At 48.1% G+C, this 25,878-nt stretch overlaps 1 protein-coding gene across 3 annotated transcripts in view; it reads right to left on the reverse strand.

Annotated features, from left to right (window-relative positions):
- The window catches only part of RIMS4 (regulating synaptic membrane exocytosis 4), an 88,194-nt gene that overhangs the window by 7,465 nt on the left and 54,851 nt on the right, over positions 1 to 25,878 (reverse strand). For 2 of the 3 annotated variants that reach the window (XM_072801173.1, XM_072801171.1), the window contains 3 exons: positions 15,326 to 15,464; positions 833 to 945; positions 442 to 543 (listed from right to left, as the gene is read on the reverse strand). In XM_072801173.1, the coding sequence (XP_072657274.1) occupies positions 442 to 543; positions 833 to 945; positions 15,326 to 15,402 (292 nt within the window). In that variant the 5' untranslated portion in view covers positions 15,403 to 15,464. Of the gene's footprint in view, positions 1 to 441; positions 544 to 832; positions 946 to 15,325; positions 15,468 to 25,878 lie in introns of all 3 variants that reach the window. The other variant, XM_072801170.1, reaches the window with a different exon arrangement.

A 25,878-nucleotide genomic window follows, 5' to 3' on the forward strand; every position in this document is an offset into this window, starting at 1 on the left:
TGAGAGGCCTACTCTACCCCCTTGGGGAGGGGGGTCCTGCCTGCTTCCTCCCTGCCTTTGCTCACTGTGTACTTCCTGTTTCCTCTCTGCCCCTGATTTGCTCACCCCTTCCCCTGCTTACACATTCATCACTGACACATTCACTAGGCCTGGGTGTGAATGTGTAAGCACCTAGGTAAAGGGGTATAGCTATAAACAGGAAAGATGGTCCCTGTCCTCCAGAAGCTCAAACCAGTGGAAGACCAACAAGGTCAACTGAGAATCTCAAATGCGTCCCCAGAACAAACCCTAAACCACTAGCCCATGTGAGTCACTAGAGTTGGGACAAAGGGAACCCTCCGTAGGTGGGCCTCATTTTCTCTTTTCTAGACCCAGATACCCATCAGGACCTCCTCCCTGACCTCCACCCCTGCCCTGCAGAAGGAAGGGAAGTCCCCACACCTGGCAGTGTCTTGGAGCCTGGCTTGGCCGTAAGCCCCCGAGCCTGGATGATGTCCACTTCGAGCTGGCCATTCCGCTCCTGCAAGCCGATCTCCACGTCTCCTGCAAGACACCCAAGTAAAGGGACGGGGAAGTGGCTTAGAAGCTCGCCCAAGGGCTCAGCCCCTCCTCTCTACTTACAGATGAAACCCCCTTCCCCTGCTTTCAGCTCCAAACAAGACCAGAAACAACTCCGACACAAGTCCCTGGACTCTGCTGAGGGGTTGGCAAGTATGGACAAGGCTCTAAGCTGGGTGCTCAGTGGACTGCCAAGGTTGAGAGGGCAAGGCGAAAGCTGCAAGGCTTGTGCCGCGCCCCCCCCCCCACCTCGAACAGCCCTTGGGGCACTTACCCATTGGCGTGGTGGCCAGGGTCTGGCGGCCCACAAACTGCGCTGGCCCCATGCTGCCCAGGAAGTCACTGAACTGCGCGTCTGATGCCAGGCAAACTCCCCCATAGTTAAGGCTGCAAGAAGAAAGGAGACAAAACCAAATGTTCCAAGGCATGGACTGAGGACTCAGACGACTCAGACAGAACACCTCTCGGTCCCTGGGAATTCTGTCCACATCTGTCACCCGGCCTCAGGCAGACCGGTGTCCTGTCTCTCCCTCCTCCCTTCTATGTTCATGGCCTTAAAAATCTCCACTTCAGCTCCAAAATTCCAGGGCTTATTAGCTTTTGTGTCCTGTACCATCCCCTCACCTCTCCTCACCAAGCCTCAGCTTCCACCTCCATGAAATGGGTAGGATACCTGCTGTTCTAGGCGATTGTAAGAAACATGGGAGGTGATGCTTGTCAGTGCCTGGCTCCTGTGATTCTAGGGCCATGACACTGTGTGGTCCAGAGACCAGCAGCATCGCCCAGGAGCAAATTAGGAATAAAACTGTACCCCCACTCTACCCCTACTGCTGAATCAGTCAGCCTTTAATTTTTTTATTTATTTTTAATTTTTTAAAGATTTTATTTGAGCGAGGGAGAGAGCACAAGCAGAGGAAGTGACAGAGGGAGAGGGAGAAGCAGGCTTCCCACGGAGCAGGGAACCAGATGTGGGGCTTGATCCCAGGACCCCAGGATCATGACCTGAGCTGAAGGCAGATGCCCACCAACCGAGCCACCCAGGTGCCCCTCATGTAGAGTCTGCCTTTTAACAAGAGCCCCAACAGACTTGTTTACACCTGACAATTTGAGAGGCAAAAGACCAGTGGCTCAGCCTCAGAGGTCTCCATTTGTTGCTGCTACAGGGCTGCCCAAAGTCTACTGCCCACCCCCCCTCCAAAAAAAAACCAAAGTCCTCTGCCCCTTCTGTTGGGAAGGAGACCTCGAATCTCCCTTGAAGAGCCCCCTCTCCTCTCCAAGGCACTGATTCCCATGGAGCAGAGCAGACCAGGCTCCTTAGTCTGGGCATGAGGTCAGCCTGGCCAATCAGCCCAATCCTTCTCTTGGCTGAACTGGCTCAGAGACCTGCATGTGGCCCAGTTCAGCCCACAGGAATCTAGTTAGGAAGCTTTGTTTTAACTGCGGGGAGTAAGAAGCTCTCTTTTTCCAGCAGACATGAACCTCAGAGAGAAGACTGGAGCCAACTTGCTGCCATCTGGGAATCCATGAAGGAAGCCATCAGACAGGTGGCACTGCATGAGCTCCTGGATCAAGTTCTGCCTGAAGCAAGATACTTCATCTTTTTTTTTTTTTGTTACATAAGTCAATAACAACTATTATTATTATAAATTATTATTTTCCTTAAGCTGATTTTAGTTTTCTCTCTCGTCTCTGAAATGGGAATGTTCCCATTTCCTGGGTCTGTAGTATTAAATGAGATGAGGCACTGAATACCATGCTTGAGGTGCCCTGCTATCTTTAGGAACAAAACATTGGCAGCCCACTTCCTCATCTGACCCTCACTCCAATCCCAGGAGGTTGGGTCTTCATAGTTATCACCACTATTGAGATGAGGAAGCCCGGGTCCTGCTCCACCTAAAGCCACAGAGTTCACAGGGCAGTTAGTACTTGAATACGACACTTCCAATGCCAATCTCTTTCCACCTGGGCAGGTCCCAAGAACAAAAGTGAGCTTTTAAAAGAAATGATTTTATTTATATATTTGAGAAAGAGAGAGAGATTGAGGGAGAACATGAGCTGGAGGGAGAGGGAGAAGCAGACACCTCACTGAGCAGAGAGCCCGACTCAAGGATCGACCTCACGACTCCAGGATCATGACCCTAGCCAAAGGCAGACAACTAACTGATTGAACCACCCAGGTGCCTCCAATAGCGGACTATTAACAAGTGCCTACTGGGTGCAAGGTTTCTTAGCAACCAGGGAGGTCTCTGAGCAGGAGGAGGAAACCGCCTTGGGGCCCTGAGGGCACAGCATGCTTGGTTCACTGCCTGAGGGCACCCCACCACCACCACCACCACAACCACCAAAGCTCCCCTCTTGGGAAACCTGCTGGGATCTCAGCCTTGAAGGGGCAGGAAGAGCTTCCAAGGAAGGTGCCCCGTCCTGCTTCTAAGCCACTCCGCTAGCCTGCCTTTCCAAGAGTGACAAGACCCTGTACGCTGAGAACCTATCATTTTGTCAGGGAAACGTGTGGCTCTGGGAGAAATGAGTGAAAAGGACAATATAACAAGACACACCCAGTCCCCTCCCCACCTCCCACTTTGGGTTGGGTACTGCAGTACCAAGGGCTTACTATGTGCTAGCACCCTTCCAGGCTCTGGGGCTTATTTAAGTCCTGTCCTCATGGGCCGTATCTTCTTTTTTTTTTTTTTTAGATTTTATTTATTTATTCATGAGAGACACAGAGAGAGAGACAAAGAGAGGCTGAGGGAGAAGCAGGCGCCATGCAGGGAGCCTGACGTGGGACTCAATCCCAGGTCACCAGGAACCCTGGGCTGAAGGCGGTGCTAAACCGCTGAGCCACCCGGGCTGCCCCTAGGCCGTATCTTCTGGTGTGACTCCTGCTGTTGGGTTCTAGTGAAGCAGGCATGATTTTATTTACCTAACATCAAGGAATCTCAGGTTCAGCAAAGGAAAGCCACTTGCCTAAGATCACACAGGGAGACAGCGGGAGAGGCAAGATTTGAACCTAGGTCTGCCTGTAAGAGGCAACTTTTAGGCGGCTGCCACAGCATACAATAATTGCCCCTTGTCCAGGACTGGTCCCAGTATGTGAAGTGGGCTTCTGGAGGCCTGGTACACTTTTCTGGTGAATACTGTGCTCATCTCTTCCTCCTGGAGAGACAGCTCAACCTGTCTTCCAGCCTTGTAACCAAGTGTGGCCAATGTGAGCTGAAGGCATACAGGCCCCTTCCAGGTCTAACCTATACAAATCTCCTCCATACTGTCTGTTTTATGTCAATCTCAGCCTATGGATAGTAATGCCAAAGGCTAGAAATGCCTGGGGCATTCACCTGGGCCTCAGTGCTTGCCATAGACATCTCCCCTCTCCAAACCAATGTTACCACAGGACCAACCCTTGTGGTTCTTATGATGATTGCAAGATACCTTTCAGCAACAATCATCAGGAAACTGAAAAAATAAAGGCTTATTACCTACAAGACCTGAAAATCGCACAGCACACATGTGGCTACATAACAAGGTTGTGGGAAGTGGGGCTCGAGACCACACAGACCAGTTCAGCTTTTATTGGGGTCAAGGGTGAGGCCTAGAAGTTCAGGCTCACTCTTTATTGGTGAATTTAAAACATAGGAGTGGGAATTTAAAACACAGGAAGAGAAAAGACCAGTGGCCCAAATGGCCAGTTATCGAAATCAACCAAGATTTCTAAATCAAAAGAGCCTCAATTGTGGGGGAGGTGGCCTGGCTCTGTGTGGCTGACAAATTTGTTTGCCTCTTTGAAATGAATGCTTCAGCAATCAAAGCTTAAGTCAGGCACTGCATTACAGAAAAAAAAAAAAACCCGCAAAACCCCAACTCTCAGGGCTCACAGGACACCATCTCACACCCAATAAAATGGCTACTATCAAAAACAAAATAAAATTAAGAAAACAAAAAAACAAGTGTTGGCAAGGATGTGGAGAAATTGGAATCCTTTGCACTGTTGGTGGGAATGTAAAATGGTACAGCCGCTATGTAAAACAGTACGGCAGTTCCTCAAAAAATTAAAAATAGAATTACCATATGATCCAGCAATTCCACTTCTGGGTGCATGCCAAAAAAATTGAAAGCAGGGTTTCTGAGACACAGTTGTACACCCATGTTCATAGAAGCATCATTTGCGATAGCCAGAAAGTAGAGACAACCCAAGTGTCCTCAGTGAAGGGATGGTTTATACATACAATGGAATATTATTCAGCCTGAACAAGGAAAAAAGTTGTGATATATTTTACAACAGGGATGAACCCTGAAGATGTTATGCTAAGCAAAATAAGCCAGTCACAAAAGGATAAATACAATATGATTCCACTTATATGAGGTATTCGAGTAGTCAAATTCAGAGACAGAAGGATGGTTGCCAGTGTCTTGCTGCGGGAGAATGAAGAATTAATGTTTTATGGGGACAGAGTTCACTTTAACAAGATGAAGAATTCTGGAGGTGGATGGTGGTGAGGGTTGCACAATGTGACTGTACTTAATGCCACCAAACCGACACACTTAAGAATTGTTATGATGGGGCGTCTGAGTGGCTCAGCCGGTTAAGTGTCTGACTCTTGATTTCGGCTCAGGTCATGATCTCAGAGTTGTGAGATCAAGCCCCACAATGGGCATGAGCCTGCTTAAGATCCTCTGTCTCTCCCTGTGCCCCTCCCTAAATCCCCCTCCTCTCCAAAAAGAAAAAAAAAATTGTTACAATGATGGGTGAAGGGCAGGGGGTGGCCCAGGTTTTCAGTTATGGAATGAATAAGTCACAGGGATGAAAGGCACAGCAGAAGGAATACAGTCATCAAGATTGTAATAGCACTGTGTGTGGGGACAGATGGTATTGACGCTTGCAGTGAGCAAGGCACAATGGACAGAGCTGTCCCATCACTATGTTGTACATCTGAAACTAATATAATCCTGTGTCAACTCTACTCCAATTAAAAAAGAATTGTTATGATGGTAAGTTGGTATCCTCAGTATTTTGCCACAATTAGGAAAAAAAAAAAAAAAGCCCTCACATACAATCTTCTCTCTTTGCCCCATATGACACTCTAATGATGGCAAAGCCACAGAAAAAAAAACAAAAAAAAAACAAAGGAGCTGACCCCAAAGACCAGAAACATCTGCATTGAAATTGGCATGAACAAGAAATGAATGTTTTCATTCAGTCATTGATTATAGAGGCTAGTTATGGCAACTGGCTTTACTTAAATATGGTGCCCCTGGCCCAAGCTCACAGATCCACAGATTAGACACCTGACTCAAGCTCGGTCAAACAAAAAATCTCTCTGGCAAACAATAAAAGAGAATCCCAGAGACCAAAAGGGGCTCTGCTATGAGCCCCTTGCATGGTCCTCACCAAGAGCCCCAAACTAGCTCCCTGGTCTTGGCTGCGCAAGCTCCTCTCTCAACCCTGTGAGGTACCTGTGCGGTGTGCCAGTAGATCCTGTTTCTACTTAAGTTATTAGCAGGCTTGATGGTGGAATAATAATTTGACATTGTATGTAGCCTGAATATTTTTCCTTTTCATGATTTCCTACCATCCCTGCCACCCTCTTCCATTCAGGCAGTAGTCTCGGCAAGAGATAACCCAGTAGAAGGCAGTGAGCAAGCTGGTCAGATGCCTGGATTTTGAATTTCAAATCCAAGAAGAAACAGACTTAGAAGAATATGTGCAAAAACCAGGCTGCCCTGTCCCCAGATAACCAAATGAAGACTCCTCAGCCTGAGAGAGCAGTGGAAGTCAGGAAGGGGGGAAGGGGGGACAGTGGGGATGCTGGAGAGTCCTCAGGGAAGGCCCAGGTCCCTGCACTGGGATGGTGGTGCTGACAAGAATCCCCATGCAGGCCTGGAGAATCTGAAAGCAGAGGGGACATGTACCCATCCTTCCTACTGGGTGGAGCTCAGAAAGCATGATGCTTTGCAGAAATGACTGCCTGGTGTCTTGACAAGTGAACCTGTGTCTCTGAGGCTCTGTGTGTCCTTCTAAGCCCAAGAGAAGCATATGTTCCTGCCATACCCGAGAGAGGGCCAAACCAAGACAGAGGCAGAGGAGTACTGAATCCCAGCAGTCCGGCTTCTGAATCTATTATCTTAGCAATTATGCAACAGTCTCATAGAGAAAGTATGGGGAAAAGAACTTAAATATCTAGGGACAGAAATTCTTCTTGCAAAGACTCTTAGTTCATAGCACCAAAGCTAAGACCTAGACTCTCCCACGACTGGTAATACGGGCCTTCCTCCATGGCCCTGTCTCTTTTACATTCTACATTTGGGGCCATCTGTGGGGTCCAGGCTCCATTTTGCAAGGAGAGTCTGGGCTCTGAAAGCCCCAAACTGGTGGTACCTCTTGGGTTCCAAGTCACCAAAGGGCTCGGCCTCCCAGGCAGAGTGAGGTTTTCTGCAGCTTGAAATTGAAAGTTCCCTCCAACATCATCATTCTCTGCTCCTCAGTTCCTGGTGGGATTGTGAGCAGACAATGGGGAACTGGCAGGCCTGGTAATTAGCGGTAATTGTTTATAATATCTGGGCGGCTGCCTGATTTCCCATCCCAGGGTGCCTTGCTGGCTGCCAAGGATCCAGACAGACGCCCCAGAAACCCTGAACGGGGTTATCACATCCTCCATGGGGCTGGAGGAAGGAAGAAGAAAGTGGTAGTTCCTGCTGGTCTGAGGACTGACTGTATCAGAGATCCCACTTCACCTTGGGGATCCTCCCTGGAGTAGAACAAAAGGCAGGGGACACAAAGTCGAGCTGGTTCTAGTCACTGGTCACCTGCTTGCTGTATGATCTCTGACATGCTGCTGCTGTCTCTGCACTTAAATTTTCTCATTTGCACACAAGAGCACACTTACCTACCTCTTAGACAGTGTGCAGCCATGCCATTGGCAGGCGCCTGTGTTGTACCAGTTTTAAAATTTTCAAAAATCTCTGCTTATAGGGTCCATTCGCAAAGGGGTGGGAAAGAGCCTGCTGAATTAAATACCATACACATGCTACTACTTAGACCATGCCTTGTATGCAGCAGAAACTCAATAAATGTTCACTGCTAAACCTTTCAGGTGGTCCCAAACTGGGAAAATACAGTGGCTGAGTCTGGACTTTGGCCTAAGACAGACCTTGGATTCCAGTGCTGTGCAACCTGGGGTAAGTTTTGTAACTTCTCTGAGCTGCTGTTTTCTCGTGTATGAAATGGGGATAAAGCGTAGTAAGATAATGCAAGATAATGTTCAGCACTGCACCCAGCACACATTATATGCTGGATGAATCAGTGCTGGCCCCTGCTGTCTGGCCTGGAAGAGCCTCTTCTCCCTCTTCATTGCACTTCTGACTCCAGACCTATTTGGAAGTACAGCATCTGGATCCCTGAACAAAGCCCATGCCATGGGGGAGAGGCCTGGGGAGGAGGCTGGGGAGCAGATGGGGGGCAGGCTGCAGCAGCTGGTTCCTCCTGGGGACACACGCCAGCCATGCAGGTAGAGCCAAGGCTGAAATGGGATTACAACCTGTGTGCCGCTGGCCTTTTATTTTGTGTTAATGGTGAAATAAGATTTTCTGCATTTCAAATCTTGTTAGTTTTGTTTGTGGAGCTGAAACCCATTTGTCTTTTATCATTAACCTTTGAGCTCGGTTTGGCCTGTGGCTTTTCTGTGCTTTTGACCGTTAAAGAAGTAACTGGGTTACTTAGGGATGGCCTCTTCTCTTTTTTCAGATGGATCACCTGTCTCAACCGCATCTGAAATTAAAAGGCTGCACAGCCCTCATGGTGATTATGGGTTATGTGGCTCTGAAAGGTTTTGGTATTTTATGGGTTCTCTGTTCTCCCATTCACTGTCGCCCCCATGTTTCCACCCATCCATCTGCCATCCCACAGACCTGCGGAGCCTCCACTACAGTCACTTCTGCTATGATGCAAAATAGAGATTCCTAAAAATCACTCTGCAGTGCAAAATCCTTCCATAATAAATCACAGAGCTTCTGGGTTAGGGGCACGATGTTCAAACACTATGTCAGTATCTCTCTCTCTCTCTCTCACACACACACACACACACACACACGACAGGAATATAGTAAAAATGGTAGCACAGTCTTTATACACATTAAATGGTTAAGAAATGCATACATACTACAATAAATACGGTACTTTACCTAGGAGACAACTAAAAGTTTGCTTGTGGAAATAAGTGTCTGGAGGATTGCAGCTCATGAGCTGCTGCAGAGTGGTGGAGGAGGGCTGTCTGAGAAGGGATAGAGAGCTGACCAGACCCAGTGCTGATGGTGCTGAAGGGACACGGTACAGGAACCGCGGGAGTAGGAAGCGGCTGGAGGGGTGAGTTGTGTTTGGCATATTCCCATGTGGGTGCAGTTTTCTGCGTTCCCCTAGTGTTTCTCATGGATGAAACAAACCCAAGCAAAGGCAAAATCTGTATTGTGCTAAAATTCTTCCCTAATACTTTAACTGTGTTAGGACAAATTCACGTTTTCAAAACAAGTGGTGTTGCAGAATTGACTATACGCCAGGAGATGCAGAATCCACCATCCCAACTTGGGCTTCTCAAGCACCAAGACATTTCCAAACCTGCCCCCAAGCACACAGAGTGTGGCTCACAGGCATGAAGCCAGAGAGTTGATTTACTTTTTCATTTATCAAATAAATAACAGAAGGGGAAACCAAGGCATAGAAATGGTACATAACCCAAGCAGGATCCCTCTGCTAGAATGTGGCAGTCTGGCTCCAGGGTGTATCTGCTTAACCACCCTGCTCTGCTGAGTCTCCATGCCCTGGGGAAACCTTCCCTTCATCCACAGCAGAGCACTGGGGTTTGCAGTCAGTGCTCTGGGTGGACTTGAATTTGAATTTGAATTGTGGATTTGAATCCTGACCAACCCCCCAACACCCCCAACTTGCTAGCTGCAGAGACACATGCCTCACCTCTCAGAGTCTGGGTTTCCGTTTTGGTGAGGCAGGAATAAACGACAGTATACCCCTCAGGGCTGTTGTAAGTACTAAATGAGATGAACTTCTTAGAACTGAATCTGGCACAGTCAAATGTTCCATAAATACTAGTGCTTATAAAATGGAACAAAACAAATCCCCCTGTCTCCTAGCCCACAGCCACATCCAGTCCTGGTTTGTCCTTCAGGCAAGGACCATAATATAGCAGGGGTAGGCAAGAGAAAAGGGCTTCCAACCACTCACCAGGCGTCTGGGGCCTTTGGTGACTAGAGAAACAGCCTTGGCAAAGATGTGAGCCCAGGTGCCATGGCCACACACCAGCTTTCCAGGGCTTATGGGCACAGTGACCTAGATGCCCAGGGAGCTGATGTTGGTGATCCAGACACATCAGGACAATGAGGGACAATGAGGGTGATCCAGACACATCAGGACAATGAGAGCCCAGGGAGCTGATGTTGGTGATCCAGACACATCAGGGACAGTGAGGGAAGGAGCAGGAGGGGCTCTGAGAGCCAGCTTCAAGAGCTCCTGGGACTTTGAGAGGGTGCTGGGGACCCGATTCTATGTGATGGAGGTTGAGGAAGTTCGAGAAGGAATGGAATGTGGGTGTGCTTCTGCTCATTGCACCAACCCATTATCCATCAAAATTCGCAAAACATCACCTGTAGGCCAGGTCTTATGCTGGACAGGCACTGAACTCAGTGTCTAGGGGGACAGACGGACATATACATGACAATTACAAGACAGCGGAAGGCGCTGCAGTGGGAAGCAGCTGTGGAAGCCTCCAATACCGCCAGAGGAAGGGCAGACCTTGCCATTCTATCTCCTCTGTCCACACCCAGGGCAGACATTGCTAATCAACCTCGACACTCCTGCCAAGGCTGGACTAAGCTCCAGAATCCTTCTCAACATGGCATTCCAGGGAGCCACTATCAATTAACTGGAGTTGGCACAGGAGATGAAGCGTATGTGCCAGTTCTGAGCTGAGATCTGGAGGAGGAATGAGTCAGAGGCTGGAGAGGGAGTAGAGGTGGGAAAGGCAGTGCCAGGTAGAGGAAGCAAAGACCCGGAGACAGAGGAAAGCATAAGAGGTTCGGGACGCTGGAGCAGGGGACACATGGCCGGGGCCTGGGAGAGGATGGCAGGGATCAGTGGAAGTAAATGCCAAGTGACGGACTATGGAGTTTAGACCAAAAGGAAGACTTGCATGCATCCCAGCAAGAGTGATGAGTGGCCTCACCAGGGGGGTGGGAGGGAAAGAAATGGATGAGTCAAAGATAGGAATAAAATGGAAGAGCCCAATGAGGGGCTGGATATGGAAATGGAGAGGGGAAGCCGCCTGGGAGAACCCCAGGTTCTGGTTTGGGCAGCCAGGAGACAGTGAGCTGTGTGCTCAGCAGGCTTTGCTTGTCCCCACGCCCCTCTACCCCTCAAGCCTCACAGCAGCGCTCCTGGACCTCTCACTGCCAGTTCCTGTGTTCCTCTGGCCTCACTCACTCACTGTGCTTGCTGCAGGGAGGGCAGGAGAGTTAATGCAAAGCAGCCACCAACCAGTAGGAGAGAGAGTCAAGTATGAATATTCCAGCTCCCCCTACCGCAGGGGGGACAGCTCCCAGAGTCCTCATCAGGATCAGTCAAGCTCCTGCCTACAGTGGCAGCTAGCTTCTTAAAGCACATGTTCCTGGATGCCTGCTCTGTTCTGCTTCTCTCCCATGCTCCTTCACCACGGTTTTCTGGAATCATCTCCCAAGTGAATGACTTGCACTCAAATCCACTTCTCAGGTCTGGTTCTGAGGAACCCAGACTAAAGCAGTCACCAGCGAGTATCTCAGGATCCAAGGGGTGTCTGGGGAGGCACTATTCTCATGGTCTTTCTCAGGGAGCTTGACCCCCTGCCCCTTTCCATAGGAGAGATGGGCCTGCTGGAGGGGAGGTGGGGAGCTTGGCTCTGCCAAACCCACAGCTGTTCCCTTCCATCCTTAGCACAGAGAACTCCAATTTTCAACCAGGCAGAAAGGGGCTCAGGGGAGGAGAGCCCTTTCCTGGCCACAGGAGATATACCAGGATCAGTCTGAGATGCTGAGATCTAGGGAAGGAAAAGATGAAGGGGCTCACTGAGCCACCAAACCACCCTGGAAGCATCCACCTCCAGATCTCTTGATGGATACAACCATTAAATGAGGGAAAGAGTCAAGTGTAAAAAGGTTAAGGGTGGAGTCCAAGGCCCAGATCTGAAGCCTGGCATTTGAAGCCACTAACTGGCTGAATGACCTTGGGCAAGTTAATTAACTTTTTTTTTTTTAAATTAAGCTCTTTTAGCTTCTGTTTCCTGGTCCGTAAAATGGGGACACGAACAGCCTCAGCGTCATCAGGTTGTTGTGAGGATTAAATAGGCTAATATATGTAAAAGTACTTCACAGAGTGCCCACACGTGCTCTGTAAGGATTAGCTCTAGAATGTTATTACCACTAAGCCAGAGCTTCTCAACCTTAACGTGCACATGAACCGCCTGGAGATCTTGTAAATCTTCAGCTTCGGATTCAGTAGGTCTGAGGTAGAGCCTGAGATGATGCATTTCTAACAGGCTCCCAGGGGATGCTGATGCTGCTGCACTGTGGGCCACACTCTAAACAGCGAGGGCTGACATCACTGTTGGCTGATATCACGAACCCTAGAACCCAAGGATCTTCAGTGACAGAATGGCCCCACCCCTACGTACCCCTTCCCCAGCCCAGAGACCTGGTTAGGATGCAGCGTTTTCAAAGTCCTCTATGCCTGTCCTGTGCAGCTCTCACCTCACTGCTAGTTGCTTGGTCAGTGCAAGGCAGGGTCTCCCAGGTGCCCAGCCCAATTGTCTAGCACACTGTGGGTACTCGATCATGTCTGCTGAAATAAAAAAGACCTGTGCCCACTTGCAGGAAGACACATGCTTAATGATCCAGGGCACGGACAGGCAGATCCAGCAGTGCCAGGGGCTGCAGGCTCGCGGGGGCTGCTCGAGCACACTGGCTCCTCGTAAGCCTCAGCTGGGCTGGCAGGAGCCCAAGGGGAGGACAGTCACACCCCCTCCTATTTCAGAGCCTGGCATCTGGGTCCCACCAGTACCCAAAATACCTCCAGAACAAGGAGGAGGCCGACCACAACTCCATGTCCCCTCTGTCCTTTCTATGCCCCTTCCTTGCCCAGGTGTTAGGTGGGGTGATAGAACCTGGCTGGGCTTCACCAAGACTCAGAACCTCTCCAGAGGGCAAGACTCTCCCCTCTGCTGGAACCAGCACCCTCCAACCCACCTGATCCTTCCTCAATTGGGCTCAAGAGATCTCCATACCAAACCTTTTGATAATCATAAATGTCACAGCCAACATCAATCCCATGCTTGCTCTGTGCTAAGTACTCTACAGACACGACTGCAGCTGGGGTGACTCCTTGTATCCATTAAGATGCAAGTGGCTACGAGAAGCAAAATACTCAACTAACAGGAGCTGAATCAACAACAAATAACAATAATCACGGCCAATAATAATAGAATAATAGTGCATGCTATGTGCCAGTCACTATTCTAAGCGCTTGTACATATTTTAATTCATGTAACTTTAAGAGTAGTCTGTAGGTACTATTCTTGTCCCCTTTCCAGAGATGAAGAAACTGGGCTCACAGAGGTAAAGTAACTTCCCCAAAGTCACACAGCTACTAAGAAGCAGAAATGAGCCACAAACCAGGCTTGTCTGACTCCAGAGTCCTTGTTTGGAATCTCTCTAACATAATCAGATTCTCTGGTCCCTCAAAGCACATCGCAGCAAACGACAAGAGCCACCTCCCAAGCACCTGTCATGTGCAGGCATCAGCTCATTTCTCCTTCATCACACCCTCCTATGCTGCTCTCTCTCCTTGGACAAGTCACGTGGCTTCTCTGAGCCTTCTGTAAACTGGGACTCTGGGTTTGACTCCCTACTCTTGCTCACTGCACCGCACTGCCCTCCCCCTGAGCTGCCTGCGAGACCAAGAGACAAGATGTTTACCAGCCTTCCAAAGCTTGAGAGGCCAAGAGATGTGCCCAAGGCCACCTGGGGGTCAGTGCCCAAGCCTCCAGGCCCTCTGGAACTTGGCAGAGACCCACTGCTACCCTGATGCCTAGAATATCTTCCTCTAAGTGTTGCTGCCTTGCCAAGTTTCTCAGGTTAAAGAAAACACTTGTTCCCTTCCTCCTCCTCCTCTTCCTCTCCCTTCTGCCTATCCTCCTCCTCTTCTCGCCCTCCGGAAAGCCTCCCTAGGAGGTGGGTGGAACAGCAGCCTCTGCCAAGGCAAGGCCATTCACAGAGGCCGGAGATGCCCAGTTTAGGAGGGGCTGGGGGTGGGAAGGCTTCCAGCCAGCAGGAACCCCCAGCCAGGAGGTAGCGCCAGAAACGGGTGAAGAGAAGGTGGTAGCTGAGCCCCAGCCCTGCCCCACAGTGGCCTGGCTGGTGTCTGCCCTCGGACAAGCCACTGAGCCAGCGCTGTCCAATGGAACTGTCTGCGAGGGCAGAGATGGTCTGTCTCTGCACTCTCCCAAACAGTTGCCACTGGACACATGTTGCTGAGCACTTGAAATATGGCCAGCATGATAGAAAAACAGAGTATTTCATTTTATTCCATTTAAATTAACCTACATTTAAATAGCCACATGCCTAGTGTCCACTGTACTGGATAGCACAGCTTCAACCTCCCCAAGCTCCAGTGTCCTCATGAGGGTGATGAGAATCCCCTGGCTGAGGATGGCTAAGACAAGGGAACAAAACGTTGCCATGGAGTGAGCCCCCACCGAGAGTCAGGATTCCTGAGTTCCAGACCTGTTAATGTGCTGTGTGATCCAGGACCAGCTCCTCAACCTCTCTGAGCTCCCCGGGTCATCTATACAATAAGAAAATCACTTGGGAGCAAAGTTTCTTTGCGAGGGATCCATGGATGGGCTCTAGGGGAATCTAGGAACCCTCTACAATTATGAAAAGAGTATGTACAACTATATGTGTGTGTAAGAATGAGTGACTGTGTGTGTGTGTGTGTGTGTGTGTGTGTGTGTTAGGGATGTATGCACATGTATTTTTTAGAGGAAGGCAGGCCCAAAACTTGCCCAAAGTTCTCAAAGAGGTCCATAATTCAGCAAAGACGAGAACCCCCAGCCTAGAGTAGTCTATCCTCAGGGAGCCTTTAGAAAATGGAGTTCCTGAGCTCCACTCCCCGAGACTGATTCAGGGCACAGAGCCCTGCAATCTGTATTGGGATCAAGTGCCCGGTGATTCTGATGTACTGTCAGGGGAGAGAGGACACTGGTGAGGAGGCCATCATACCTAATAGTTCATGGCTTGACATACATAAGACTCTTTATCAAGCAGTAATATATATTTTTAAAAACCAATCATGATTTAAGAAATTAAGAAAGTAAACAGTAACACCGTGATAAAGCCCCTTTCAACCCCCTTCTTTATTGTGCAGCACTGACATACGACACTCATGTGCCAACACTGTCCTATGCTCTAAATATTAACCCATCCAACTCCTCTGAGGTTGCTATTATCACTCAGTTTTACAGAAGGCACGTGCCCGGGATCACTCAGCCACCCTCTCCACCACACCCTTGGAGCTTCCTTGCTTTATCACCTCCCTTCTGAACTACCAGGAGCGCGGAGCCAATGCCCCACCAACCCGAGGCTGAGCCAGAGCTCCTGGAGGGTGTTGCCCTGCCCCTCCCGCCCTACACCACAGGGCCTGCAAAGCCAGGAGGGCTGGCAGTGGGCGGGGCCCCACACTCACTTGCCCTCGGAGCCGTAGCTATTCATGCTGTCCTCAATGGACTCGTGGCTGGCCTGGCGCAGCGTCCGGCTGGGCATCTCCACCGCCAGGCCGGTCTCCGTGCTCCTCTGGATGGCCCCCTTCAGCCTCCGGCTGTCCCCTTCTGGGCAGAGAGGCCAAGAGAGATGGGGAGAAAGAGATACAGGGTGGGAAGGGACAAAGAGACAAGTCATCTGGTTAGTGTTATGGTGGCTGGTGATTGCCCTGTGTCGGCCCCCAACTCCAGGCCACCAAATTCATCCTTCCACCTGCCTCACCAGTACCCCACTCCCTGGGGCAGCCCTGCCTTTCATACCCACCCAACAGGCAGTACCCCATGAGTCCTGCTAACTGTTGGATTCATTTCCAAGTACTTTCTCTCCCCCTTGAACTCATCTTTCCCTTGAAACTTTCTACAGATCATTTCTCCTCCTCTCCAGCTACTTTTCATTGAGCACTTACAATGTGTCATTCTCTGTTGTGTGCTCTGCATGAATTTGGACCAGGTTTTCTCAGCAGCACTGGCAATTTAGATGGGATCTTGCTGAGTTGTCAGGGGTGTCCTGTGCATTGCAGGAGGTGTATCAGTATCCCTGGTCTCTACCCACTAGATGCTGGTAGCACCTTCCAGTCCAGTGTGGCAACCAAAAACGTCTCCAGACATTGCCAAACATTCCCCTAGTGGGGAACAAAAGTCACCCCTAATTGGGGACTGCCGATTTAGGCCACTGGCTCTGAAACCAGACCGTTTGGTTTGAACCAGGTTCAAATCTGGATTTCTCTCTCTGTGGCTATGAGACTTTGGGCAAATTGCTCAGCCTCTTTGTGCCTCCATTTCCTCAATGGTAAAATGGGAGAACAACAGGCTTGTAATGTATGGTCCTCTGCCCTTGCTAGGGCACTCTGAAACACCCTCTCCTCCACCAGTAGCTCACTCCTTTGCTTTCACTCCGTGACCAAACATCATCTTATTCAAGACCTTCCTTGACCACTCCCTGCCCCTACCACACCCCACCCCTCTCTGTCCCATCACCCTGCTTTGGCTTTCTTCCCAGCACCATCCCAGACATGTTGTTCATTGTTGGTTTCTTGGCCAGCTTCCTTCCCATGGAAGACGAACTCTATCAGTGCATGGTACTTTGCTTTGCTGCCAGCTGAATCCCCAGGGCTGAGAGGAGGGTCCAGCCACAGTAGTTGCTCAATTAATAACTCATGGATGAACAGATGTCTGCCTTGAGAGTCATCTTAACCCTCAACCACCCATGGTAGATGGGTCTGCTCTTCCACTTTAGCATCAAGGACATAGAGACACAGAGATTAAGTCAGTTGTCCACACCACTAGAGCCAAAAAGCTAGGGGGAATGACGGCACCAGGAATTGATCACAGCTCGTTGATCAGGGTAAGCTTTTCATTGCCTGCCACCCTGTAGGGACTGTGGGTTTGCTAGAGGTGGGGGTAGATCTTCAGGGAAATCTTCTCCATGTCTCTAGACAGGCTGAGATGAGCTCATATACCTCAGGGGCTTCCTCAGTGCTTGCTGACCAACTCCCTGGAGCAAAGCAGTGCCACCCAAATCCTACCATCCTTCTTAGGCAAAAGGTAGGGGAACCTGGGTCTGTGTGCCAGGAGACAGAGTAAGACCAGGATGCCTCCCACTGGCCTCCTCCTGGCCTCCCTCCTCCTTCCCTCTCTGACTTTAAAAGGCACGCGCGCGCGCACACACACACACACACACACACGCACACACACACACAAAGAGACATTGTGTGTTTCTCAGTATGCCTACGTTTGTCTCCCACATGTATCTGCATTATTCAGGCACACGGATGTCCACCACAGAAAAACACACAGTAACATATAAACACACAGGATTATACATGCAACAACACAGAATGCCTTAATGTATGTCTGAGTGTTTATATTTATGCATTTCTATGAGTCTCCAGATACCTATCATTCTGTCTTTCTGAGGCTAAATGGGTATGTGCCAGTCATACACACAGACGCATATTCATAAGAAGTATAGGCCAACCCGCTCAAGAAATCACACAGAGAAACTGACACTGGGCATTTCTCCATGTGTGTGTCACCTGGGTGTTTCTGAACACACAGGGGAACACATGTGTCCCTGTCTGTGCTTCCTTTCATTCCACAATTTGTTCTTTCCCTAGGCTGTATGTGCAACACACCCAACCATTTCTATGTTTTTCTGTGTATGGCAGGTGCTCAGACAGAGTAAGATTCAGAAATACACACATGCTCACTCAGAAGCACAGACTCACAAGCACAATGAGATATCCCCCAACTCACACATACACACACACACTGTGCACATATATTCCCAAGATATAAACCCACAGCTTGGCACCCTTCAGGCAGGCTGCAGACACCTGCCTGGACTTTCTACCTCCCCACCGAGCCCTGTTCTAGAGACTCAGAATGTTTGTCTCCACCCACCAAGGTCGACACATTTCTCCTGGAAGAGAGAGAATCAAAGTATGACACAACTCAGTCCCCACAGGGGCTAAGGAAGAGGTTTGGAAAAGTGTGCTTCACATCTGTCTGGCATTCTGCAGCACCAAAGCAGTTCACATCCAAGTGCCCTATATGGGCTTCAGATCAGGCTGGTTCTGCAATCAGCTGGGACAGGCACAGAGTTTAAGCTCTGCACAACTAGCTGCCAGACCTTGGGCAAGGCAGGTAGCACCTATCCCATGGAGTTGCTGGACATTGGCCACAGAGCCTGGCACACAGCAGGTGCCAAACAGAAGTAGCCACAATGACTGCAGAGTAAGACGTCCCAACACTTCCCAAATTTGCTCACACCAACTATCTTGCATTTCCCCCAGCATGCCACCTTCCCCACCATGGGAGTCCCCAATCTGGTACCCAACCACATCAACAAGGTCCACCACCTAAACTCAGCCAACCGATCCCCCACTGGCCATCTCTACCAACTCAGTCAAGGTCCCCAAAGTGACTGTGCCAATGCTTTCACACTCCTCACTCCATCACCCCAACCAATGACCTTTCTCCCACTTGGCTGAAAGATGTGTTTCTTTGACTTGCTCTTTCTTCCAAATTACACCTTCCTCAGATCTTTCAACATGCCCCTCAACCCTCCCCTCCTCTCTGGAAGGAAGGGGTAACCCTTCTCCTGGCCAAGGCTGATCTGCCACCTGTTCTCCTCATCCTACCTCCTCCCACCCTCACCAGGAACTCCTCCTACCATTTGTCCTCTCTGGGTCTTGAATCTGCCACCTCTCCATTTTCTGGTTCTTTCTACTCCTCCTGCAAGTCTGCTCATGGCTTTGCTTCTTCTACCACCCGCTTCAACCAACAAACTTCTTCAGGGAACAGAGATAACCACACGCTCATTTCTTGCACTGTGCCTTCCATTCCATTCACACAGCTTACCAAACCAGTCTCCCAGGACTGCTCGTGACCAAGCACAAGGGCCTTGTCTCAGTCACCAGCTCCTGAAATATGGTGCTTCCACTCACTCAATGAACATTTGCTGAGTTCCTTATTGTTCAGTGGGAAGCCTTCGTGGAGCTGTGGAATGTGCTTCTAAGTGCTGGTTTCCACTGATAAAGCACAGGTGGACGGAAGACAGAGAGGAACTTCAGCCTCTGCTTTGGGTTCATTGGGTCCCAGAAACAGACCCCCTTGACCCGCCTTAGCAGACAATGCGGACACTCCACCCATCTCTCACAGATCTCCCCTCTTCCTGCTCCCGTGAGGCCCCTCCACACTGGCTTCTGACAGCCACCACCTGCCAACTTTACATTTGTTTCTCAGGCTTCCTTTGGGCTACTAAGCCTATGATGCCCCCACACGGGCAGAGGCATAAGTGCCCGTGAGTTTATGACCCGTGGTCCCCTTAATCAAAGCCTAAATGGAACCCGAGAAGGAACCTTCAATCAGGTCCTTTGCCTCAGGACAGAACAACTCTGAGGCATGACACTGGTCCAGAGGAACCCCGTGGAACTGGCTAAAGCTGTGCTCTGTGGGATGTGCCTGACCCCACATTCCTGCGTGCTTCCTGCTTCCCCCTCTCTCCTGTGGGGGTGCTTCCATCACCTGTACGTGAATCTCATCTTGGGGTACTTGTTGGAGAAATCTAACTTAAGACACCTGTCTTGACTGGCACTTTAAGGAAGCCAAAGTTCAAAATATTTGCAAGGAGGGCTCCAGCATCACAATGGGAACACCATTCCCTTCATGAATGCGGTGCTAGAAAGAGCTGCTGCATAATGAATTCAGACATGGGGAAGGGCATGCTTTCCAAAGGGCTGGTTAAGGGGAGCAAAGGAGAAGCTACGCTGTCCACCGTTATCACAATGCCCCACTGGACAGGCTTGGAGTTTAAGTCCTACAAGCTTTGGGCACCAAATGCAGCTGGCTACTGTAATGTACAAATAAGTGGGAGTTTGGATGACCCACTTTTGGCCACCCACTCTCACTTGCTGCACCCAAAACTTGACCTGAGCAGCTTGAATTTTCTCCCGCAGGGCCCTAAGTCCCTCTTCTCCCAATCTGCACAGAGTAGAGGAGGTGGCGTGGAGTATGAACAGCTGGAGTCCTGCCAGGAGACAGCAACAACAATTTTGGTACCGACACCACTGTGTGCCAAACACTGCGCCTGATGCTGGAGATAGAAGAGTATGGGAGTGGCATGGTCCCTGCCTCCACGGAGCACACAGTTCAGAGGGGGAGGTTGGCACTGAACAGATGATCACATTGATTAATCACAAGTGTATTAAGTGCTTTGATGACCAAGTACAAGATGTAATGACAGTACCCATTGCAGGGCCAGTGGGAGGGAGACTAACGTAGGCTACTGATTACTTCATCCTTTGAACAACAGTCACTTCAGATCTCTCTTTTGGCTTCTGTGACAGTAAATTTTATGAATTTCCTCCAGTCCCTCTGACCATTGCCTCCATCCCTATACATGAGGCCCTCACCATTCAATACACCCATCAACATGGAGCAAATGAATCCCACCCCCAACCTGGAGCCCTTAACTCTGGCCAGAGCAATACCTCCAACTGCATTCTGAGCATCACTACCTAGGTGATGAGCAGAATCCTTGAATGCAATCTGGCCAAAACTAAACCCATCCCTGGTCCTACTCTTCCCAGTCAACTTAGCCATGCAGACTCAGAACCCCCTCAGGACCTCTCTGACTTTCCCCTGTCTCATCAAATGGCGGTTTTTTAAAAAAAATAATTTACTTATTTATTTTAGAGAGAAGGGGAACATGAGTGGGGGAGGAAGGGGCAGGGGGAGAGGAAGAAGCAGATTCCCCACTGAGCAGGGTGCCATAAGTGGGGATCAATCCCAGGACCTCAGGATCACAACCTGAACCGAAGGCAGATGCTTAACCAACTGAGTCGCCTAGGTGCCCCCAAATTGCAGGTCTTATAAGGTCTTTGCCTGTCATAGCTTTTATCACTCCCCTTTCTTGTCCACTTACATAGCCAACTGCCCTGATTACCTCAAGTCTAAACTACATCAACAGCCTCCTAACTGGTCTCCCTGCTTCCAACCCACCCACCCAACAAGTCATTAACAGATTAACTATCTTAAATTACCACTTCAAACAAAAATATTCCACTCCTACTAATTTATTCTACACAAATAGTCACAAAAGTACACAAAGACATGCATGAAGAGGTTTCCCATGTATCATTTACATCATTGAAATGCTGGAATTAACTATCCATCAAAGGGGACCAGTTTACTAAATGACACAACCCCACAATAAAATACTGTGCAACAGTTAAAAAGAATCATCTAGGGGAGCTTGGCTGGTTCAGTCAGTAAAGCATGCAGCTCTTGATCTCAGGGTTGTGAGTTCAAGCCCTACACTGGGGGTAGAGCTTAAAAATAAAACTTTTTTTTTAAAAAAAGAATCATCTAGATCTACATATACAATGACACAGAAAGACTGCCTCGACATATTGTTAACGAAGTACGTTGCAGGACACTATGTAAATCATAATACCATTTTTGTAAAGCTATAGATAGCTTATATATATTTGGGAGGAAATCTGGGAGGATATGAACCAAACTGTTAATGGGTAAGAACTGTAGGGAGAAGGACTGTCAGAAGAGGGGTATGAAGGATGTTTCTGTGACTTTAAAATCTAAATATTATAAGATCTAGACAGAAAAGTGCATGAACCCAAAGTGTACAGCTTGATGAATTTTCAGAAAGCAAACATACCTATATAACCAGCACCCAGATGAAGAAACAGAGCATTGTCAGGACCCCCAGAGCTCACTGTGCTGTCTTCCGGTCTCTCACTCCCCAAGGGTAGCCACTACCCTGATCTCTAATACCAGATATTAGTTTTGCCTGTTTCTGAACTTTATAAACAGAATGGCCTTTCTGGGGTGGGTGGGGGGCAGCTGGCTTCTTCTCACTGTTATGTTGATTCTCTTGGATCCACTCTTGTGGTGTATAGTTGTAGACTGCTTATCATTACTGCTACATAATATTCCACTGTATGAATATACCACGATCTATTTGTCCATTGCACTGCTTAGTTTTGTTTTGTTTTTCCAGTATGGGGCTATTAGGAATAATGTTGCTGTGATTACTTCGGTGCTTGGCCTTTACGGGAGATTCCCACACGTGTCTCAGAAATACACCTAGGAACAACTTCTGGGTTATAGGGCAAGTATTTGTTCAAATGCCAAATGACCTGCCAAAGTAGTTGTAGCAATTTACACTCCAACCAGCACATTGGGAATGTTTTATTTCTCTTTTGTATGCTTCTATGACTTTTGAATTTTTAATACTTAAGTGTATGAATTCTATAATATAAATGAAGGTGAAATATAAATTTATAAATAAATCACTCCAATCATGCCATGATCTTATTTAAAGCTTTAGAATGGCAGAATGGCTCCCTGTTGTCTGCCAAATTAGGTTCAATCTTTGCATCCAGGCAGGCAAGACTCCATTATGTGATTCCCAACCCAACTGCTACGGGTCTCCCCCACAGTCTCCACACTCCAGCCCAGCTGGGCACCTCGCTCTAGGTACATCCTCAGTAACTACTCACCTTGGTTTTCTCTCCTTTACTTCCTTTCCTTTTTCACCTTCTATATCAAAATTCTAACCATCCTCCAGAGCTAAGCTTTAAATAACACCTATAATTTATTCAGCACTCACCAAACTCTTAGGGCTGTTCTGAAGATTAACTATAACAATAAGGTAATATAATGATACAAACACTTAATCTCCAGGATGTCCTAGGTAGGTGGTGGCATACAGCAAGTACTTGATAAAGATGGCTTTTATTGATATTATTACCACTGGGTCAGATGTCATGCCTAGTGTTCTAAGTTGGCATCATATCATTTAATTGTCACAATAAACTGTGAGCTAAAGAGTTACTACCCCATTTTACAGAAGGAAATAAGAATTAGGAAGGTTAAAGAACTTTCCCAAGGACACACACCTACTAATGGCAGAGCCAGAATTCAAATCCAGGTCTTTCTGACTCCAATAACCATGTTTTTAATAAACCCTAAACTGAACTCATGAAGCTCTACCACAGAACTCAAATGCCATCTCTTCCACAAAGACTTCCCCGATCAGGCTCCCTGAGTCCCAGGGCCACTTCATCTTCACCTCTCCTGGGTATCTACTCCACTGCATCTCAAAACACAGTCCTCAGTCAACCTAGTTGGTACATGTGTTTACAATGTAAGCTTGTTCTTCCCCTACACCCCTTCAGCACCTAGGACAGCACCAAACACTGCCCATCTCCATGAGGAGTAATTAATTGAATTGGCTTTATATTTAGGATGTGTCCCCAAGAAAAAGGCAAATTCTCCAATAAAGAAAACAGGTAAGTTTCAGTCAGTTGTTTATACCTGAATGTGAGTGTGTTTAATGTACCTTCTCCCAAAAGCAAGCATTCCTAAGGAACAGCATAAAAAATGATCATAATGATCAATTATTAGGGTAGATAGCAATATTATTAGCCCTTACCCTGTGCCAGGCACTAGAGATATAATTTAACCATAACTCTGAGAGTAAAGTGTCATTATCCTAATTTTACAAAAAGGAACCAGGCTCAGAATAGTTCAGCAACTCATCCAAGGTTATACCACACAAGACAGAGCTAGGTTTTAAATCTGTGTGAAACAGATCCTATACTCTTAACCATTAGTGATTCCAAGAATGTGGTGATAGGAAGCGGAGGAAGGAGAAAATACAACTATTCTCCACTTTGACATTTTATTGAAGATGGGTCTTTACAGCTTTGTTTTCCAGATGAGGAGCCCAAAGCTGAGAGAGGTTATGTGACCTACTCCAGGTCCCCAGGCTCTAAAACCCCTCACTGCGTTGCTAACCAGAGTAATCTTGTCTCTATGAATGGCCCACTACAGGTCCATATCACAGTTTGTGAAGTCCCCTGGACATAAGAGCTCTAGGTCAGTCTGTTATTTTAAACCAGGATCAGAGAAATATCATGGCTGCTGGGACACACTGCTTCCCCTGCCCACTAACACTGTCCTTCTTATTCCCCTGAGATAAATACCCTGGAAGCAGCTGCTCTTCTTCCTCCACAGTCAACCTCTTCCTAGCCTAGCTATTCCAAGTGACTTCAGCCTCATACATCTCCCTTGCCCACGCCTTAAAACTCATCTGAAAATCAAGGCTTAGATGACATGCAGGCATTCAGACCTCCTTGGCCCTGATGCTGCCTCTGGCTGTGTCTCCAAAAACAGGCCAAGGAAGCATATACTCTAATTGAGGGCCCTTTACCTTCCCCTCTTCTCTCTAGAGCTGTCAAAATCTGCCTTCCATTCAAATCAGAGAAGATTCCATTTGGAGGGAACTTAGAGGTCATCCAGACTAATGCCTTCCTGTGTAGAGGGGCAACTGAAGTCTACAGAGGGTCGTGAGTTGATGACTATGTTAAAATTAGAATTCAGGTCTCTTCATTGCCAACCTCTCAGCCCCTTTCCACCATAAACAGACAGCCATTTGCCATGGTTTCTGGAAGCAGCAAAGCCTAGTTACTAAAACCATGGACAATGTCACCTGATAGCCGGAGTTGTAGAGCTGCCCCCAGTCATTTTATTAGTAATGTTATCTTGGGCAAGTCATTTAATCTCTGTATCTTGGTTTCCTCTTCGGGGAAATGGACAAAGTAACAGAAAATAATGGAGAAAATAAGTACTTCATAACATTTTTATGAGAATTAAATGAGTTAATATTTGGTAATAAAAAAAAACACTTAGAACAGGGTCTGGCACATAACCGCTTTTTATTAAATGACATATAAGTATTTGTTAATTAAGCAAACTGTGTCTCCATACCTCCTTCTAGGGACTCAAATTAGAGGCTTCTGAACACCCACCCGGAGGCCAGTGCTGGTTCGACAGTTTGGAATACATTGAGAACTTAGTTAAAACCCAGATTTGTCTGTCCCCTCTCCTGGGAATTCTGGTTCAGCAGGACTAGGGTGGGGTCTGTGAATCTGTCATTTTAGAAGATCTCCACGTGCCTCGAATGCTTGGTCAGGTGGTCAGCCTCTACTCCAACTTGTGTCCCAGCACCAGAGCATTCTCTTCTGCCCATTCCCCACGTTGTGGCCTGCATGAACTTTCTAAAACGCAATCCTGAATATGTCATCTCTTTGATTAAAAACCTCCAATCATATACCTCAGTGCTTGCAGAATAAATTCCAAAGACCTTAACACACATTGCCTTTCGGATCTAGTCCCAATCTACATTCTCAGCCTATTTTTTCCCTCTTTCCAATATGCTCTCCATTCCATTCACACTGAATAATTCAGGTAATTCCAAACATCCCATGTGACCAACTACCCTAAAATGCCTTGCCAATCATCCTGCATATAAAATTCTTACCCTCCCTTTTTCTTCTGGAAAAAGATGCTTTTAAAAAACAACTGTTTGGGGCACCTGGGTGGTGCAGTCACTTAAGCGTCTGACTCTTGGTTTCAACTCAGGTTATGATCTTGGGGTCGTGAGGTCAAGTCCCCCATTGAGCTCTGTGCTCAGCACAGAGTCTGCTTAAGACTCTCTCTCCCTCTCCTTCTGCCCCTCTCCTAAAATAAATATTTTTTTTTATTTATGATAGTCACAGAGAGAGAGAGAGAGAGGCAGAGACACAGGCAGAGGGAGAAGCAGGCTCCATGCACCGGGAGCCCGACGTGGGATTCGATCCCGGGTCTCCAGGATCGCGCCCTGGGCCAAAGGCAGGCGCTAAACCGCTGCGCCACCCAGGGATCCCTAAAATAAATATTTTTTTAAGAAACCTCTTTGTTGAAGTATTTTATACACATACACAGAGAAAAGTATACAATTACATGCTGTAAGTGTATAACTTGATAAATATCACAAAGTGCATTCATCTATGGAACTAGCAACCAGGTCAAGAAACAGAACATTACCAATGCCCCAGAAGTCCCTCATAAGCAATGATTATTTCTCCAAGAGTAGCATCATCCTGACTTCTAACACCACAGGTTGGTTTTG

This window comes from Canis lupus, chromosome 26 (genome assembly GCF_048164855.1).
Source record: "Canis lupus baileyi chromosome 26, mCanLup2.hap1, whole genome shotgun sequence".
NCBI classification, from domain to species: Eukaryota; Metazoa; Chordata; class Mammalia; order Carnivora; family Canidae; genus Canis; species Canis lupus.